At 33.4% G+C, this 19910-nt stretch overlaps 2 protein-coding genes across 2 annotated transcripts in view; both read right to left on the reverse strand.

The window, feature by feature from the left end:
• LOC125862392 (thylakoid lumenal 16.5 kDa protein, chloroplastic) overlaps positions 1-19910 on the reverse strand; it is a 137933-nt gene that overhangs the window by 2984 nt on the left and 115039 nt on the right. The gene's annotated exons all lie outside the window — the stretch shown is intronic.
• LOC125862386 (uncharacterized) lies at positions 548-14575 on the reverse strand. Its single transcript, XM_049542437.1, has 15 exons — positions 14408-14575; positions 12304-12477; positions 11162-11213; positions 10950-11057; positions 10342-10426; positions 9689-9743; positions 9183-9575; positions 7969-8028; positions 6385-6483; positions 6197-6307; positions 5788-5859; positions 5482-5598; positions 3267-3416; positions 2193-2293; positions 548-993 (listed from the first exon to the last, which is right to left on the reverse strand). The coding sequence occupies exons 1-15, from the start codon at positions 14468-14470 to the stop codon at positions 663-665; spliced, it is 1971 nt and encodes a 656-aa protein (XP_049398394.1). The 5' UTR covers positions 14471-14575; the 3' UTR covers positions 548-662.

A 19910-nucleotide genomic window follows, 5' to 3' on the forward strand; every position in this document is an offset into this window, starting at 1 on the left:
GCAAAGACACAAACAAACAAACTTGAAATACAGTAGGTGATGCATTGGGTTGAACCGTATAATAATGACATACTCAGTATAATTCCAATGGAGTCTAAAAAGAATAGGATGTACGCAAATCTGGTAGAGAGGTTGTTTCTAATAGAGCTTTAGCTCAATAGAAATGTATCCAACACGGAATTGTAAGAAAGTAAGACAGCAAAGTGGCAAGATACAAAACAAATGCAACACCAAATAGTATACATCGATCTAACTCAATATGAAGAGTTAGTTCATGAGACATATTGCTTAAAGACTATATAAGAAGATAACTCATTCCCTCAACCAATGTGAACGCCGGACACCTCCTGTGAAATACTGATACTCCCACATAGAGTATGCAAGCAGACGATACTCACAAGAAGTCGTTGAACGATGAAAAGATTCAACAATTCTATTTCTAAACCATCACTCAGACTCAGAAGGGAAGTCGAAGAATATATGCTGAAGCATTACAAGACAACGACCAGAAACATGGTCTCAAAACTGATGTGACGGAGATTGCTGATAAAACAAATCTATTTCATTCTCTTTACACGAATTCAGTATATGCATATGAAAAAAATATCACTGATTGTGAAGGTCATTTATCGAACTAAGAAACTTTACACCATAAGAAGCAATTATAGTACATCATCATCATCTTGTTGGTAATACATTGAAGTGTCGTCAACTGGTAATGAAGGTGGAGTTCCAGGAGGGATGCAGGATTCACCATTTTCACCGGCACATATACACAGAGCCTCTGCATCCCTGAGGATAGCATCTAGGTCAATATGACCACTAAGTTCGTTGATAAATTTCAGTAGTGTGTCGAAATCCATCCCCTCTCCTATTATTTTGCTGCGATGCCTTTTCAGAATTGCGACACAGACATACAGATGAAGGTGCTCACTCCCATAATGTGTCCATAATACCTCCCACAATCGCATAGTTTGTTCAAATTCAAACTCCCTACAAGAGACAAGGTATCAATAAATAAACTACTAAACAAATACGGAAACATGAATTGAAGGAGAAAACTGGAGCTGAGAATTGAAGCATATATCTAGTGACAACCGAAGGCTGACAGTAATGAAAGCAGTACAAGATTTGAGAAAAAAGAACTGCATTGAGAAACCAGAAGAACCAAAATAGTGACTTAATGATGGTGTCTCCCAGCACGGTTCACTATGGTGGGTAAGCAAGTAAACAAATTTACATAATTCATTCTTTCTTTCTCCCCATGGAGAAGGCTGCTATTTGGGTAAAGGATGCACAAATCTCAATGCACATAGGGAACAGGAAACCATGTCCCCCTGCTGACCTGGGTTGTAAAAAGTTTATTTGGTTTAACACCTGCCTGTTTGTGCTTCACTTTGTCAATTGAGAATATTTCATGTAAAGTACAAGATAGTAGTAAATTCACAACCAACATATAATTTTTTTCTAAAGAAGAAACATGACAATATGTTCCCTTCATGCATTTAGCTTTATGAATGTGCACTACTCATATTAGAATGCAGGACGCAGACACGAAACAAATAAGCTCTAGTGGTCTCTGGACATATAGAACATGGATTTGCAGGATTCAAGGTATCAGAAGTGCATTCAGGTGAACAAGATGGGGAAAGAAAAATATTTTACTTCAGGTCCTAGAGCCAACAAACTGTCTAAGGCTGAATTGAAAAACATAGTAAGACAAAGGGAACTACAGTAAGTGGCGTTGCACATTGAAAGAGAGAGGCAGGAAGAAATGGGACAAACAACTTGAAAGAGAAGCTAAAGTTCTTTCTGATTTCCACTTTATCAAATGGAACACTACAAAATTATAAGATTCTTTTGAAAATGGTAAGTACAGATCCAAGCAAAAGGAAAATAAAATGATGAAAACAGTGTGTCTGTAACTTGCCTTTTGAAATCTCAAAATGTCACAAGGTCATAGAAAATGGTAATGAGAAATATGTACAAAACCAGAACTAATAGCAAGTCTATGGAAATCTGAAATGGGCCTTTGAATCTAACTTCTCACATCAGCATAATTTAACAGATGATCAATGCTATGAGTTTGTGTTAAAGAAGAAACCAGAGCATACTCTTATATACCGAAGTAAATCATATAGCGGATGGCTAATAGGATTTAATTATTTTTTTTTAGGATTACTACTGCTTGCCTTTTGAATTGAATAAGAACCCATCGGAAGCAGAAGAAATAATTCAAGCAGTCCTTCTGTTCGAAGTAATTATGCAGAGGGATGTCCAACAACTCCACCAACTGCAAAAACATAGTATGAACATCATTTTTTGTAGGAAAGCAAACATTTATCAGCCCAAATGTAAAATATACTACACAAGTACTCCCTCTATCTAGGGGTGCGCATCGGTCGGTTCGGTTCGGTTTTAGGTGTTATTGGTTCGGTTTATCGGTTTTCGGTTTGTAAATACTTCANTTTTTAATTTGTCCCCATAAAGAATGTCTGCAGTTCTCATTGAGATGATTTTATAGCCACACAAAAATCTTAGGTTTGTTTTAGACCACAAGTCTCAAACATCTTTCTTTGTTTCTCAACTTCGGGTCAAGTCAAGCAGTGCCTCATAAATTGGGATGGAGGAAGTACATAATATAACTGGAAAGCATTGGAAGGAATGGGAACAAGAAAGAACTGGTGATGGCATGGAACTATTCACTCGCTGACAATCATTTGCTACAAGATCCAGATAAACAGGCAGACATATATATCATAAATACAATGGATGTGTATCAACAATAGTTACGCCTTCTTAGAGCAGGTAAAAATCAATCAAACTAATCCTCCATTTGACAACCAAAACTCAATAATTCTTTGTTTCAATAGAACTCAATTTTGAAAGGCACGTGCTATTTTACAACTAAGAACGGAGCATACTCAAAGTGGAGGGGTAACACCAAAGAGACTGTCAAATCCTATTACCTAGGAATTATCAGCACTTTATTTAACTCTATGGCTTTCTTAGATATGCTTGGGACGTAAACACATGCCAACAACTCCTATTTGGGTTTACTCTTCAAAACAAATTATTCCAGACACGAGGAAAGAAGACAGAACGATACAGATCACTCTACTCTGTCCCCTTGGAATAGATCTCTGGTTAAGTGTTGTGTACAATCTGTCTGGGGTTCACTGGGAGGTAAATGCTAATGCTAGAACCTTAAGGGACTAGCAACAAGAGAGCAGAGAGGAGGAGAGAGAAGGGATGAGGGAGAGAACCTTTGATAATGCAAAAAGCTGAGAGTGCATCCCATTTTGGTCACGGTTAAAGTTTGGTCCAAGTCGTTCCATCAACGCCACAAAGCACCAAAATGTTTCTGATTCATCTCCCATAACAAACAATATTGGTGAAAGGAGGTCGCTCATACCCTGCAATTTAATTCGAGAGAAACGAATTTTCATTTACCAATCAGCGAGAAACCATGAAAAAAAAGATAAGGTATTAAGTTGCACAGAGAATATTTGAGCAAAAAGGGCTTCCATAATAGGATAGAGAGTGGTACAATGATCATATCACACCAATGAACTGTTTTTTTTGGCTTAAGTCATCAGTGGCCCCGGCCCCTTAAAGTTGTCCGCATAATTCACTTAGACACCTCAACTAAGGCTTGTACCTATTGAACACCTCTACCATTCTGAATTTGAACCATTTGAACATTTTTTGAGAATAAGCCAAAAGTAGAAAATGTGTGAAATACACTCGTGCTGACATGCCAATTTGACTAATTATATACTGACATGTGTAATTTTTTAATCCAAAAAATTATTTAAACATTATATTAAAAGTAAAGAAAAAGGAAATTATTTTAAAGTAAAAAAAAATGAAAAAAACTTGAACTTAAACCACCCCACTTCCCCTGCTATCCACTGAAGCCCAAAACTCACATTTCCCTCTACAATACCACCCCGTTAATGGCGACCCTCCCTCTCCCTATACAGTGCCATCCCCAACACGACAAATCTTCCTTTCCATCAGCCTATTTTTCAATTATAACTTTCTTCTTCGTCTCGTTTTAGGTAGAGAAAGATGGGGAAAAAATCTCGCCGGAAAATTAATAAGTTCCGATTGCCATTGTCGGGAAAAAATGGAGTTGTTTCGATTTTTTTTGTGTTTCATAACCAATTAAATTTTTTGGATGAAGAACATCCTTACATTCTGCCAATATACATCAATTTAAAGTCAAAACAACACATTCAAGACAAATCAAAAAACTTCAATAAAAATTTGAGCAAAACAAATAATAAATAAAAATTTAACACCAAATTACTAAATTAACAGCAAAGAGACAGACTCAAAACTTAAAGCCCTTTACAAATTAAACATGATGAAAATGACAGTGATAATGGTGGAATGGTGGTGCAGCCAATCCTAATATGGATGACAACAGGGCCAAAAATATAACAACAATGGAGGTAAAAGAACTTAAGTATCCGGAGAAAATAAGAGGAAGAAAAAGGGTGTGTAGTGGCGGCGGCAAACTGGCGGTGTGATGGAGGAAGGGATGCCAAAGAAGATGAAGAAATAATATTTTTTTTCCAAAAAAAAAACGCACATTTTAAAACCTTTCACGCGCCTAAAGGGTGTGAATCACAAACAATGTGCCACCTAGGCAAAAAATGTTCAAATGGATCAAATTCAGAATTGTAGAGGTGTTCAATAGGTACAAGCCTTAGTTGAGGTATCTAAGTGAATTATGCGGACAACTTTAAGGGGGCATCAGATGACTTAAGCATTTTTTGGGAAAGATGATAAAATCAAATGACAATGAATAAGATAGGCTTGGTAATATCAGATAGGACATGTAACATAAATTACATAGAATCTGAACGACAGTGTCTTCCAATGATCAATAAAACAGTTGCAAAGAAAGTAAGTCTAATGAAATTTGATAATGGTAAGAAATATACATGCAAAAGATGACATATTCTTGTTGCTTCATTATGCCAAAAGCTTATAATTTTTTAACTTAAAGCAATCTTAAGGAGAAATTTTAATTTTGAAAATCTTCTGACAGAGCGAACATTCTCCAGCTTAATGAAGAATTCTCAGACTTAGAATAGAATAGGGAAAGAAATTAAAACTTTCTAGTTTAGTTTTTTTTTTTTTTTTCATTTTTTCACCAAGTTATTCTCCCAGATATCTACTGATGATGACTGGACAAAATTAACATCAATCTTGGACTGGGTGCAACTGTCAAATAGTCAAATGTTTAAGCTCAAGTAATCCTATGTTGACCACAAACTGATCAAAGAGGAAAGGAAAAAGGAAAAAGGAAAAAGAAATGGGTAGCAACAGAGAGAAGAATAAGAATGCCAGAAATTCAAAAACGCATATGTAGCAGAGATGTCACATATGATCAAATTGTTTGTAATACAGCATGAACATATTGATCAGTGAAGAAGCACACATGTTAAGCTTAAAGGAAGAAGTTACCTGACAGTAACCCAAATCAAAGTTGTAGAATGAGTATGTCAGCAGTATATCGCGCAAACATTTAATGTTTGGGCTGTCATCCTCTTCATAGAATGAAATTGACCGATCAGTCCTCACCTTACATATCAAATAAGAAAGAACAAGGGAAGAAGAAGAACAAAATTATCAGTTTTTTCCCTTATTATAAACATATTAATAACCAAATAATAGTATCACTGGTTGTGAATTGCAAGGATGTAAATGTGCATCTTGGTTCTCAAACAAAATAATTTATAGGCCCGCGAAATGGACAAATTTGACACATACCACATCTTTTTCAATGAGGCCTCTCCTCTCTCGGAATTTTGTAAATCTTTTTGCCTGCTCCTTAGAGATGCTCTGTAGAGAGACGTCGATAAACATTAGAATTAAAATTACACTTTTAACACAAAATTATCTCAGAGATATCTTCTTGTCATGGGAGCCTTCTGGACAAAAGGAAAACATAGGGATACACTTCCCAAATGAAACATCAAAATTACAAGAGCATCAAAACAGAAGTTGGAAAGAAAAGGATCTTATAGCACACCTTAACTGATCTAAAATTAAATTACCGCTGTTACAAGTGAAAACATTTTGCTAATTGAAGGAAAATACCTAGAAAGATTGAGTAAATGAAGAATCAGAAACATTTTACTTTTCAACCGACCCTGCCCAAGCTGAGAATATGACAAACCTTCCATTGGTTTTTTATCGTTTCGTATTCTGACTTTTTGACGGACACAAGGTATTCCCTCTCTGCATAAGTTGAATCATATGAATGGTATCCCAACAGAAATCGCCACACCTACCACAAGGACACATAAGAATATTCATGCTCAGAGACACAGATGCGGAGCGGGGTGGATATTTACAAGGACAAACCTCTTTACGTAGATCTGGTTCGACTCCACCATAAAATATTCTCTTTCTTACTGTTTCTGAGTCTGTGATTCTCCCTTCAGAGTCCAGGAAAGCAGACCACTGCATAAGGAGCAAAACATTTGGAACTTAGTCGTGAATGTAATCACAACAATAGGCAAAAATCAAAAAACCTACAATTTGTTAAAATCCATGCAAAAAATTAAAAATATAGATGTCGTCGAAGATACACCAGATGTGCAGTAATTGACAATGACGAGGTAAACCTTGCCTCTGGATTAACCATTGTTAGAACTTAGAACAATCATGCTAAGAAAATAATGCACATTAAGATAGAAATTAAAATTGCATTAGGACATATATCTGCCCCAGTGAACACATGCATAGATCATATAAACTTGACTTTCTAATTTTGATAGACAATTGATCTCACACAAATAAGTACACTCACTGAATGACTATTTATTAGACATCATAAATTTCTTCTAACTTATAGATGCAAAATTAACAGTTAGACAAACTGTCTTTCTTGGAAAGATTTGTTGTGCAAATAGCATACACACGCACATAAACACATAAAATTATTGGAAGTGAAAAAAAGCAAAAACAAAACGATCTCAAAAGAAAATCACAAGAACCAATATATTTTTTGCATTTTGCATTTCAATGGACCATAAATCTAACAACACATAGGTTCTCCCAAAATATTTGAGAACGTTCTAAATTGCAACAAATTTACTAATTAAAAGTGTTTAAGAGACTAGCTTTGAACATGGACAACATTACCTCCACAAAATTTTATATAGATGCAATCTTGCAAGAGATCGTCTATCTCAAAACTAGTTCAATGTTCTAACTTCTAATATAGCTTAGTTTAAACCAATGTCATTCAATGTCATAGGAGTGAATTCCAAAGTGAGTCATTATATGATTTATTTAGCTTAGAGACGCAACACCCCCCCGGCCCCCCCTTTTTATAATTAGTGACACAGTGGCCCAACACTGATCAGCTACTCATAAATTGGTCTGATGTTTAGCGCTGTAACATTCTATTTCTGAAACACATTCCCTGGAAGAAGCACCAATAATCAGTTTAGCTATATCACGCCTTCAATGAAGAATTCATGGGAATCCAAACGACATAATTGACTTGAACTTCACAGAGAGAATTTCTTTTCTTAAGCAAAGAAGTTTCTACATGATAAAATAGAAAAAATACAGAGATGAGGTAGTTTACTAATTCTACTTCTAGACCAATAGGAATCCCTTCTAAAACAATGGTTACAAAACAGAGATGTGCAAGTGGAAAAATTGATCACCCTGGGGTCTGTGTCACGAATCTGGGCATTTGCATACTCCGATAAAAAAATTGAGAATCTATGACACAGTTAAGTGTTAACACTGTGTGCAACAGTCTGCTTAAAACTCAATGATTTTGGTTGCTTCAAGGCAAGTGAACATATAGCAATTAGAACAAAATGAGATAGACATGAAATGAATGTTGAAAAAAATTCTTGGGCCTAGCAGCCGTTGTATTAGCATCTAATAAGTGCAAACTGAAAAGTAGACAAAAAAATAGTCCTCTACCTCTTCTGTTCCCAAGGGGGGTTGCCGTGGCTTTCCCCATACTAGTGACAGTTTGTCAAACTGCAGAAGAAACACTGGCATAGATTAAAAAAAAAGAAAAAAAAGAGGACTAAATGCAATTGTAACTTGTTGATAAACTTAAAAAGGAGAAAATGAATCTTGAAATTAACTCAAGCCACCCTTGCTAGAGCTGTTTTACATAGGGATGAAGAGGAGGGGAAATGTGGGGGGTCGGGGGGGGAATTAATCCTGGGGAAATCAACCCCCACCTACCTGATGAAAATTTGGATAGCTCACTAAGTGAGATACTCTGAATCACCACCCTTGCTAGATATGTTCATATTGTTGGTAGCTTAGGCAATAAACTGTTATTTTTATTTTTGTAAGGATCTTAGGCAAGAAAATATAATTTGAAAAACAATACTCAAGCAAAATGGACTAGTTGTTTGTGACTAGGGCACGCTGCTGAAGGAGAAGCACATCTTATATATTTTTAATCAGTAAAAAACATATCAAATACTTTGTCCTTCTCTATCTGACCTGGAGTTGGGCTAAACTTGCATTCCAAAACATCAAGAAAGGGGATTGAATTCATCATTGTGGTTCGGTTAGGAAAAAAGTTGAAGTCAATTTTGAAGGATGTCATATCGCTCAAGGTAAACATGAAAGTCAATGGGCTGAAATTGAACTCTCTTTTTTTCCTGATAAATAAGGGGTGAAGTAGCATCATTTCATTATTAAATGTTTCATCTTTCTCATACCTTGATGTCTAATTATTTCTGGGAAGTACATTTAATAGTCATGTCGACTCATAATACAAGGCAAACTGATTTTCTTATAATTAAATCATGAGTATGACCAGATTTTACCATTTTGAGAAAAGGATAACCTTTTAGGAAAATCAACAAAAGCACCAACACTATGAATGCACTAAGCCACATGCCAAACTAATTGGCCGACGAGCATATGACTCCTCTTTGCGCAGTATGGTCCATATGGCCCTGTTTCACTCCAATACTAAAAAATTGAATTAACGTATATAGTAGGAGTTCTAAGGTTCTTTTAAGTCCCACAATAATCCCTACACTGATATACACAGCTACAAAAAATGAAAAAGGCTTCTGGAAACCCCAGACTACTAATGTAAGTGTACAACATGACCAACCGTCTGATTAAATGCAGGAACAAAGGTTAATTATATGCAAGTTTCTCACCTCCAAGGGATCCTCAGGCACCGGAACATCCTCAGGAAGCTTCTGAGCATCATTAGATTTGGCAATGCGAGGATAATCATGTGTTTTTCCGTCATGCTTCCTCCTGTCATTAGTGATAAAACCATCTCCCTGAGGTTCACCAAAAAGTTGTGACGTCGTTTCACGAGCAAATCTGGTCACAAGAGAAAATTTCTCTAGTACTTGAATTGACAAATCTCGAGCAGGATCATTATGCTTTTGTCTTTGCCTGGCATTTTGTTGAGCAAGTGCAGAATTTCTATCAAAAGTTTCCCCATCCGTCCAGCTAGATGGGGATTCACTAGGTGCAGCAGCAGATGATGGACTGTTAGTTACAGAAACAGCCCTAGGAAGTTCCAAGGAGGAGAGAGTTCTCTGTAAGAAGCAAATTAATGCATGAGCGAAAGTGAGGATTCATGAATCATGATGAAGCTCCTCAGAAAAGCTGTTTAACTGGTTAAACAAATGATAGATCAAACTGGTCACACCTGGAGTGGATCTTGAAAGTCGTTGACAAGAAATACATTAGCATCATCGGCTGACCTGGAAAAATACAACTCACCAGTAAGAATGGAAAGGCTGTCTGCCTAAAATCAAGGTATCTCTCCCACTACTAGTTCATTGCAACAAGAGATATTGGAACGAGAAAACATTGAGATCCCAAATTTCTAGTAGTATGATAAGATATACTTTTTGACAGGCTAGCACCAGTTAAACCTGGAACGAATTCGCAGTTGGTATACCTGTAGTTCAGCTACTTTAAAAAACTGAAAAGAATTCATAGTTGGTGTCCTGCAATTCAGCTGGATTACCATTGAATGTCAACCAGAGGTAACACCACACTCTAGCATTTGGAAATGACCTTAACCTTCCATGTACTGCATCCTTATATTTTTTTCGAAACTCTCTCTCATCCACCAAAAGAAAGGAGCAACTTATTAGATCTTTCATACGACATAGCTTTTGATTTTTTTACTGATATCAGTATCATTCATTAGCGGACTATCTAGTTTTACTTTCTACTCTCATCTTACGAACATGCCCAAAAAAAGAAAAAGGAAGAGATGAATTCGGTTTATTAGTTGAATTGCCTAGTCATGACAATGACGAAGACAATGCATAAGAGAACAAATAAGTTCACCTCACAAGATAAGCATGCTGCTTAATTGTTGCAAGAAACTCCCGGACACCACCATTGTAGAAATAAAGCGGAGGAAATGCTAGTCCTGCAAGTGTGGATGGAAGTAAACTCAATATGCAACAATGGCATTCAACAAACTGACAATATGATGATAACAGAACAATAAAGAATCCACTAAAACTCTAAGGGGAAATATCATAAGGTAGGTAGCATACAAGAATCTATCCATCAAGAAAACATACATAAGCATTATTAAATTCTAAGAAGAATCGAGTTCAATCATCATGATTCCCTCAGGGGGAATGTTGGGTAGTAAAACATGCCAAACTACACGGAACGAGACAGGATTCATGATGATATCATAGCATTTTTCTGAAACAAGAACCACCAATTAAGCTATTCTAAAACAATGATGATTAGAGAGGATCTTCAAAGAGAGTAAAATACATTCAGAACAACAGAGAATGATTAACTTAATTCAAATTGATATTTCATACATGCCAACCACTAAAATGAATTTGTTGTGTGCTCCACATTCTATAAAAACAGCATTTCTCATTTACTAAGATGAAACAGAATCACTAGTGAAATACAGCCCCATAAAATACCTGATGACAGAACTACAATAACATATTGCCACCCCAGGGTAGGAGTGTGTCGTCGAATTGATCTAACATCCGAGAATGGAACTGCTCGTATAGTGTAAAGACTCTTATCTGCACCAAGATAAAAAGGATAACCATTACACAACAGCCAATGGAAAATCCCTGCACAGAGCTACTCTTTCCTCTGTTATTTTACAGATATAATTGACCCCAACCTTTTTCAGACAACCTTGCACTCGAGCTTTGTCCTTTATATGGAATCCAAGTCTGTCACACAAAACCAATTTAATTCCAAAATAACAGGGTAGAGCGAAAGATTTAATAAGTGCTGCAAATGTTAGTAATACTCCACCCCCCATCCCCTCTCCTTCTCCTTGTTTTATGTGACAGCAAAGTTGTAAACCTCTTCTTAAATTGAAGTATGCACATTTCGCTTTGTAATTGCATCAAAATTCTCTTATCAGGTAATGTATTTTCATTCCATCCTTCACTTGTGGGGAAGGATCAACGCTCCCCCCACCCCCACCCCACCCCACAAACAAAGTACTTCTATTTATCAATATTTTAACGAACCCATTTCTTTACATCCTTATACACAACAAACAAAGAAGAAGGAAACATAACTCTATAACAATGGAAATTTAACCATTTAAGAACTGTCTCAATTCCATCTACATATTATTTAGGACTGAATATGGATCACCTCCATTCAGTTTGTGGCACATTAACCATGACTTGAAAACATTCGCATAACCACCCAAGGTTATGCACCAAGAGTGAAACTTGGTTTCTCTTTCCAAACTATCAAGCATCAACCAGTACATTCACCTAAAATAAGAGTTGAGCCAGTTGTGAACCTATTCTCCCTCCAAAATCACCACATCTTGGACCATAAAAACCTTCGTCATTCAAAAATTTAACCAGGCAAGAGGAAATAACTAAAACCAAAATAAAAGCAAAAGAGAAAAGTTAGTGTTCTCCCCTTGCACCTCTCTGTTGTCATCCATTGGTAACAGAAGAACAAGAAGAATAAATAAGAAGAATGAATGGAAATGAAAAGGAAAGGAAATGGGGTACTTTGTCGCTTTGTCGAAGCTTTGATAATTTGGAAGTATAATTTCACCTTAGTCAAGGTATAGCACATAACAACGTACTTCATAAAATAATCCATAATTAACACTAATATTATCCATGTTCTTCTCTCTCTCTCTAGACCAAATAATTTTCAGAAAGCTTGAAACTTTTGCAATAGGAAAGCTTCAGATGCACATAGTAGAGAAAGGAAAATGATCCTCGTCGTCTGTAATCAGTGATTTGAGATTTTAATTTGCGATACGAGCATAAACTAGATGTGTACCATAAACAAAGAACCTCCTTGCTTGATCAGTTTTAGTCGACCACTAATCCTCTCTGAGGCATACTGAGTTGGATGAATTGCCACATTATCTTTCACATACACTATTTCAGCGCCTTCCTGTTCACCTGATGAACCCTGCTTACTGTTATTGCTCCTATTCATGCTCGCCGAACCCTAATGCACATCCCCACAGATGAGAAACCAAATTCAATACGTCATTTCATATTAAAAGAAATTTTGACAAGAATCATTGCATATTAACAACTAATATATCAAACAAACAACCTGCTTCCCCTCTACATGTCATCAAGTGGTCATGCTAGACATAAAATAGTTGCACATGATAATTATGAGATTCTGCCATATGAGCTGAGAGAATCTTGTTTTTTCTCCTTCATTTCTTAATTAAAAAGCAAATGGAAAAGAAAATAAGCAAGCACAAAATACACATTTCAGGTATGACTTTCAGAGCTCTGTGATTCAAATTGAGTTTACACTGGATGAACTGCGTTATTGATATTTATCTTTAAAAAAGATGGTAGGTACCGATCGCACGATATAACATGGGATAGGTTCTACCGATAGTCATTAGGAACTCTATGAAATCTATTAAATAGATAGTTTGTTCAAAGGATCCATGGGCAGTTACTAATAGAATTCCTTGGTTATTTTGGCCAAGGCTCTTAAACACGGGGAAGCTAACCCAATGCTGACAATTAACCAAACTGAATTGATGAAGGAACATATAGTAATGCTATGAACGGCCAGCTTAATTGGGTGCTGACAAATAGCTAAACCACAATCACTAAGGAAGGCATAGTCTGCTTAATTGGTTCTGACATATAATCAATCCACAATGACTAAGGGACAGTAATACTATAGATGATCTGCTTAATTGTCATAATAATATTAGGCAAATTACAAAGCATATGCTCAAATTTGACTTCTCCGAATAAACAGTAATAATCACCAGTTAAACGCAGTTCACCTCAAGTAATAAGGAAGGTATAGTAATGCTAAAGAGGACTGCTTAATTGGTGGCAACAAATAATCAAACCGCAATGACCAAGGGATCCTAATACTATAGGCGCTCTGCTAAATTGTCAAAATAAAATGCGGCAAATTACACAGCATATGCACAAATTCATCTTCTCCGAATACACAGTAATAATCAGCAGTTAAACACAGTTCACCTCAAGCCCTCAATAATCAATTTTAACCTCAAAAAAACCACACAAAAAAAAGAGTCAGCGATAAATCAAAAAAATGGCCAACATAAAATCACTCAATGCACGCAAACATAAATAAACATTATAAAGTACTCCCTTTGTACCATTTTATGTGACACTCTTTCCTTTTTAGTCCGTCCCAAAAAGATTGTCACCTTACTATGATTAGAAACAATTAAACTAGGAAATTCCCCCTTTACCCTTAATGAAATGATTCTCAATCTCAATCACATATCTAAGGATTGTTTTAGACCAAAAGTTTCCTTTTTTTCTTAAGCACCGTATCAAGTCAAAGGATGCCATGTAAAATGGGAGTACTAATTTACAATTTGAATATAACAATGACATGAACATACACAGTAATAATCAGCACCTAATCACAGTTCATCTCAAGCCCTCAATGATCAATTTTAACCGCAAAAAAATTCAGCGATTAATCAAAAAAATGCTCAACATAAAATCACTCAATGCACACAAACGTAAATAAACATTGTAAAGTACTAATTTACTATTTGAATATAACTATGAGATAAACATACACAATAATAATCAGCACTTACACACAGTTTAATCAATTTTATCTGAATTCGGCGATTAATCAAAAACATGCTCAACATAAAATCAATCAATACACACAAACTTCAATAAACATTGTAGAGTACTAATTTACGATTTGAATTTAATAATCAGCACTTATACACAGTTCACCTCAAATCATCAACAACAAACTCGGCAATTAATCAATTTTGTTTATCAAAACATAGAATCAATCAATGCACACAAACGTAATTAAACATTGCAAATTACTAATTAACGATTCGAATAAAGCGATGAGATAAACATGATTTTGCGAAATGCGAATTGTGATTGCTTACTTGCTGAACAGAGGCAGCATAATCAGCGTCGTCGGAGAGATCGTGAACGTCAATTTCATGCATCGCCGGAAAATTAAGGGAGGCAATTGCTGGGGCGGTGTGTGTTTGGGTTTGGGGGGTGAAGTAGAAAGCTTCTCTTAGAGACGAAGGAATAGCTGACGGTTTTTGTGTGAAAGAAAAAGAAAAAAAAAATTCTTATTATATATTTTTATTATTTTTTTCTAAAAAAGAAAAAAGAAAAATTCAGATAATGTACTTCACCTCAATAGTAAAAAATAAAATAATTTTGTTTTTAAGATTAACTATTTTATTTTATGAGAGGATTTTTTTNATTCGGTTTGATTTGGTTTGGTTATTCGGTTTAATCCGAATAATGCACACCCCTAGTGAGAAAGAAAAAGATTAAAAAAAAAATCTTATTATATATTTTTATTATTTTTTTCTAAAAAAGAAAAAAGAAAAATTTCAGATAATGTACTTCACCTCAATAGTAAAAAATAAAATAATTTTGTTTTTAAGATTAACTATTTTATTTTATGAGAGGATTTTTTTAATAACAAAAAAAGATAGATATTCTTTTTATTTATTTTTTCCTATACAAAATATATATCTTAAATTTACTATTCAATCATATTTATCATTGCATAAATTATCTTGTATTTACTATTAAATCTGATAAAATTGAGTGTATTTTTCTAATTAAGTGAAGTATAATGTTACAGGATTGTAAAGATAGTTATTAAATAGCTAATAAATAGCAATGGAGAATTCAATTTTTCTTTTAGTTCTTTAAATTAGAATGATGAAATATTTGCACGATTAAGATAGGGGGCTTAATGATTAACATCTAAAATAGTTGCACGATTAAGATAGGATACTTAATGATTAAGTCATATCTTTAATTTATATTTTAATAATAACTTTAATTTGCTCAAAGAATGCTTGAAACGGATCAAATTGACTATAGAAAATATTCCTACTACAAAAAAGGTGGAATTGCCAACGAATTTTACGAACCATCTAAATTGATCCATTAGTAAATCACTAATAGATTAGTAATCGGTTTTTAATTAAAAACTTAGCAACAGATTACAAATCAAAGATTTTAGTTGCAAAAATTGGTGGTAAAATATGGCGTCTATACTAGCAATAACTTAGCAACGGATTACCAATTGACATTTTCGATTGGCAATATTATCAATGAAGTGCAATTATGTTGGCAAATTAAACATGACGGAAAAAATGGAGAACAGTTCAGAAGTGAATCTAAGATTAAGACTTTACGTGTTCAATATTATATAATAAAATTACAAGCTCATATCTATTTCATAAATTTTAAGAAGTGTGAAGATCACTTATATATTGAAAACCTCTCTAGAGAGTTGCAATCTTCTGTTCTATTCTAGGAGGTAAACAAGCCCACATTTCTGCAGCAACTCAAGTTTGTGGGCATAAAAATGTCTTTCTTTGTCTACACAAGTTGACAAGTGACTTTGGCTTAGTTGCTATTCAAGATTGAAACATACTCATCATTAACCACAAAATCATCAACTTCAAATTTTCCAACTACTCTTTTGACCCCTTATTATAAGAATGCTTTAAAAATTGTACCATGAAATGTTTCTAGGAATTGAGAATATATGTTGACTTCCCATTTAAAGAATATTAGCTTTGTCTATCTAGGAAAGATCGCTAAGGTTCGTGGCGGAGCCAGAATTTGCAGTGACGTAATTCAAAATATAAAGAAATATTTACATAAAAGTCAAGGAATTGTATTTACAGTATAATTATCGTAATCCCTTTAATTACACCTTTTAGCTCTATCACTGACTAAAGCGTTAATATTTCTAAACAATTGACGACAATACAATAACATAAAATTAGGAGTCATGATCCACATGCATAGATAAGCACATGTATTACACGCGAAAATATATTATATATTATGATGATGACTCATCGTAATATTGATGGTTATTAACTTTGTTCGAAATTGACAACATGACAAATTTTGTCAGAGTTGCTAAACTATTGATATTGATATTGACGGTAAATCACTTACGATTGTATACAAGTATATGTGTCTTTTAGTCGAGTCTAAATAATTAATTTGAATTAGTTGAAACTATGAATGTCATCATTCCCTTTCAACCATATTTTTTTGTCAACTCTTAATGTGACAAAATAGAAAAGGGTTATAAAACATATCTTTCTCAGACCCCTAAAAAGAATACATAGTTATTAAGAGGTGTAGCAAGAAAAAAAACAAAGCATGGGTTTGTATGGTCAATAAAATTATTCTTTTGTAAAGTAAATCAATTGATTGTTTGACTCAAACTTTACAAGTTATAAGCAAAGTATGTTTTGCTTTTGCTCCTATTTTAATGGACTAAGCCATCCCCACCATGCCAATATATATCTAAAAGAAATATAACTTTTTTTTAAAACATCAGGAAGATATATAAACATGTTCTTAAATAATAATTTACAAATTATATAGAAGATATAAACACACAAAATAAGTACGTTGTGAATATGTGATAATGATTTTTTTTATGAAATATCGCACTAACTCAAATAATCTTACGGATGAAACATTAAATTAAGAAACCAAAAACATAGGTGACCATTTCCAACCTTTTTAATCAAGAGCACAAAGGGCACTTATTACTACGTACGATAAGCAATATATATGTTAGTATATTTTCATGAGTAAATAGATTAAAAATCTTCTAAACTCACTATTTTATAAGTTTCATATTTTACCTAAATTATTAATTGTTCACAAATGTCCTTGAACTTATATTAAAATACTCTTTAAAGGAATATGACAGTGTGATGTGAACATTACGCTCCAAAAGTTTCTCCAAAAAATTCAAGTGGTAGTACAAGTGGAAAAAATTGAATGAATAGGTTAAGAAAATATCTAAATTATCACCATTATGCGAATTTCATACGTAAATTATTGGTGTTCACAAAATTCTCGTGAATTATCATGAATTTTAAAGAGTTTCTTCATTTTTCACACGCCTCTTAGCAAGTTATATACACATTCAACTAGTTATTTTTAATTTAATTTGAATTATAATCCTACGAAGATAACATAAACACCTAATATGAGTTATAAACTTATAATCCTAGGGAGATAACATAGTTAAACACCTAATATTTTACGTGTAATTAAATTCACATAATGATAATAATTAATTCTAGCAAAGAATAAATGATTTAGTAAAAAGAATGTCCGTTTAAATTTTAATTAATAAAGTTATTCGATATGGTAAATTTGTAAAACTATGTAAAAAACCTCCACAGTGGGGAAAACTTTATAAAACTTTTTCATTTTTTATTTCCTCCTTATATATAGAGTCCCTCTCCTCAAGAAATTAAAGTGTATAGTATATGTATTTTTTATTATTATAGTTAATAAACAAATAGAGTGTCCTAGGATCTGATGTTTAAAATTAAAATTGAAACTAATTAAATTTAGTATTTAAGGCGTGGGGCTGTCTGTTTGCTTAATGGCACGCCTACATAATCTCCCCAAATCATGAAAAATAAATTAAAGATAGTGATATTTTCGAAACCAAAAAAAAAAAAAAAAGTGATATGGGGTGGTTGGCTTTTGATTTTAGACTATCAAAAATCACTTTATAAAAAGAAAAGTTAAAAAAAAAAATTAAAAATGGAAGGGAACAAATCCATATTATATTTAGTTAGTAGCAATCAATTTAAATCTGAATTGATAGAATTGAGGACTGAATATCTTTGTTTCACTAATTCCAACTTGGATTGGTAGGGGAATGAAAGACAATTCTATATAAATTAGTGTACTTACTATGTAAATAGACATTATATATTTACTCTAACAATACATAAAGTTTTAAGTATTATTGGAAGAATGGTAGTGTACATATCAATAAGAGTTATGGTATAGTAACAAGAAAATTTCATGACTTAATTATGCATATAAGTTTGGAGGATATCGTTTAGATGAGAAATTTATGATTTTCCTTTAAGTTTCAGTTGTGAATGATCTTGCTCGAAAACTCAATTTTTCAAGATTCAATCTTATTTAGAGATTTTAAAATAAAATTTTTATATAAATTTAATTTAATCGAGTTTCAATATAAATACCATACACGAAGTTTAGAAGGGTGCATAAAAGGGGTTAACAAAACCAAGAGGAGTGTCTCCTAATGAAGGCTCAAGGCAAGGCTCATTTGGCGCCGTTGTCTCCGCTCTTTGTGTGAGAAAAATTTAGTATAATTAGTGTGTCTTATTTGTGTGAAAAAATAAATTAGATAAAATTTGTTAAAGTTTGCAAGTACACATATAAAAAATAAATAAAATAAAATAAATGAAACTTTTTAGAAACTTCTTTTATAGACACTTTTACTGACATTCTGCACACATGTTCCCAAGATTTTTACTACTTAATATTGAAAAAAAGTACTACTAAAAATGTTGAAGTTGTTGTTACTTGTAAGTATATATTAGAGTACTCAAAAATAAAATAAAATTATACAACTTCTCAATAGTATTTTCATTATTATTTTTATGTTATTAGATGATCATCTGAATAAGTATTTTACTAGTAACTAGTAAGTGTTCTTAATACGTAGAAATTGTAATCTAGAAAATAAAATATATTACTTGTTATAATAAATAAATGTTGTCAACAATATAAAGATACCTATGGAGCTTTCTTAAATTATTGATTTGTAATCTTTAAATAAGATAAATTATTTACTATATAACAAGTAAAAGTGATAAATTATAAATACACCCATAATAATCTTTAAAATAAAATAGATTATCTTAATACAATAACATGATAATATATATATAACAAACTCTATATATTACTAATTAAAACATATAAGAGTTCAATTGATGCAACAACGATATGAAGAGAATTGTACACTATCGTAGTATCGAATTTTTTTTACAAATTATCTTTCATAAATAGTCATTGTTTAGGTGTGCACTAGCTTTATATGACTAAATCGATAATTTTTGTGGTCCAGACCATTGCTTATATAATTATATAGCGTCAGTGCTATTTGTAAGTCACGTCAGTGTATCATAACATAGCGTCGTGAGAATGTTAGCTATGTGAGACTTAGAACAGCATAGCTCTATACTAGTGAGCCTTTATGCGATAGCTAGACTCAGAGATGAAACTCTTCGATTGACATATCGTTTCTAGTGCACAATAAAACGCAAAGAGAACCAATTCTTCCTTAACTAAGTCAAAGAGATATTTTTCATTGATCAATTATCAATGCCTACCAATCGAAATTCAAAATACCGACTACAAAATCGATCACTCTATCGACTAATTAACCAATCAACCAATCGAGTCAGTCGATTTTCGAAAGCAACATGCTACATTCCAATACTCCTATATATTTCAATCAATAACTTCAATAATCATTCATGAAAAGCGAAAAGTTTCACATAAATCAAAACAAAAAAAAATACTTTTACTAACTTAAAG

This window comes from Solanum stenotomum, chromosome 4 (assembly GCF_019186545.1).
Source record: "Solanum stenotomum isolate F172 chromosome 4, ASM1918654v1, whole genome shotgun sequence".
Lineage (NCBI taxonomy): Eukaryota > Viridiplantae > Streptophyta > Magnoliopsida > Solanales > Solanaceae > Solanum > Solanum stenotomum.

Excerpts from the sequence above, each read along its gene's own strand:
- LOC125862386 (XM_049542437.1), bottom strand. The coding sequence starts at position 14,470 with ATGCATGAAATTGACGTTCACGATCTCTCCGACGACGCTGATTATGCT. Across the intron at positions 8,029-9,182 it reads TGCCTGAGGATCCCTTGGAG|TTTGACAAACTGTCACTAGT; the intron begins GTGAGAAACTTG and ends TTTCTTCTGCAG. Across the intron at positions 6,484-7,968 it reads CCCCCTTGGGAACAGAAGAG|TGGTCTGCTTTCCTGGACTC; the intron begins GTAGAGGACTAT and ends CTCCTTATGCAG.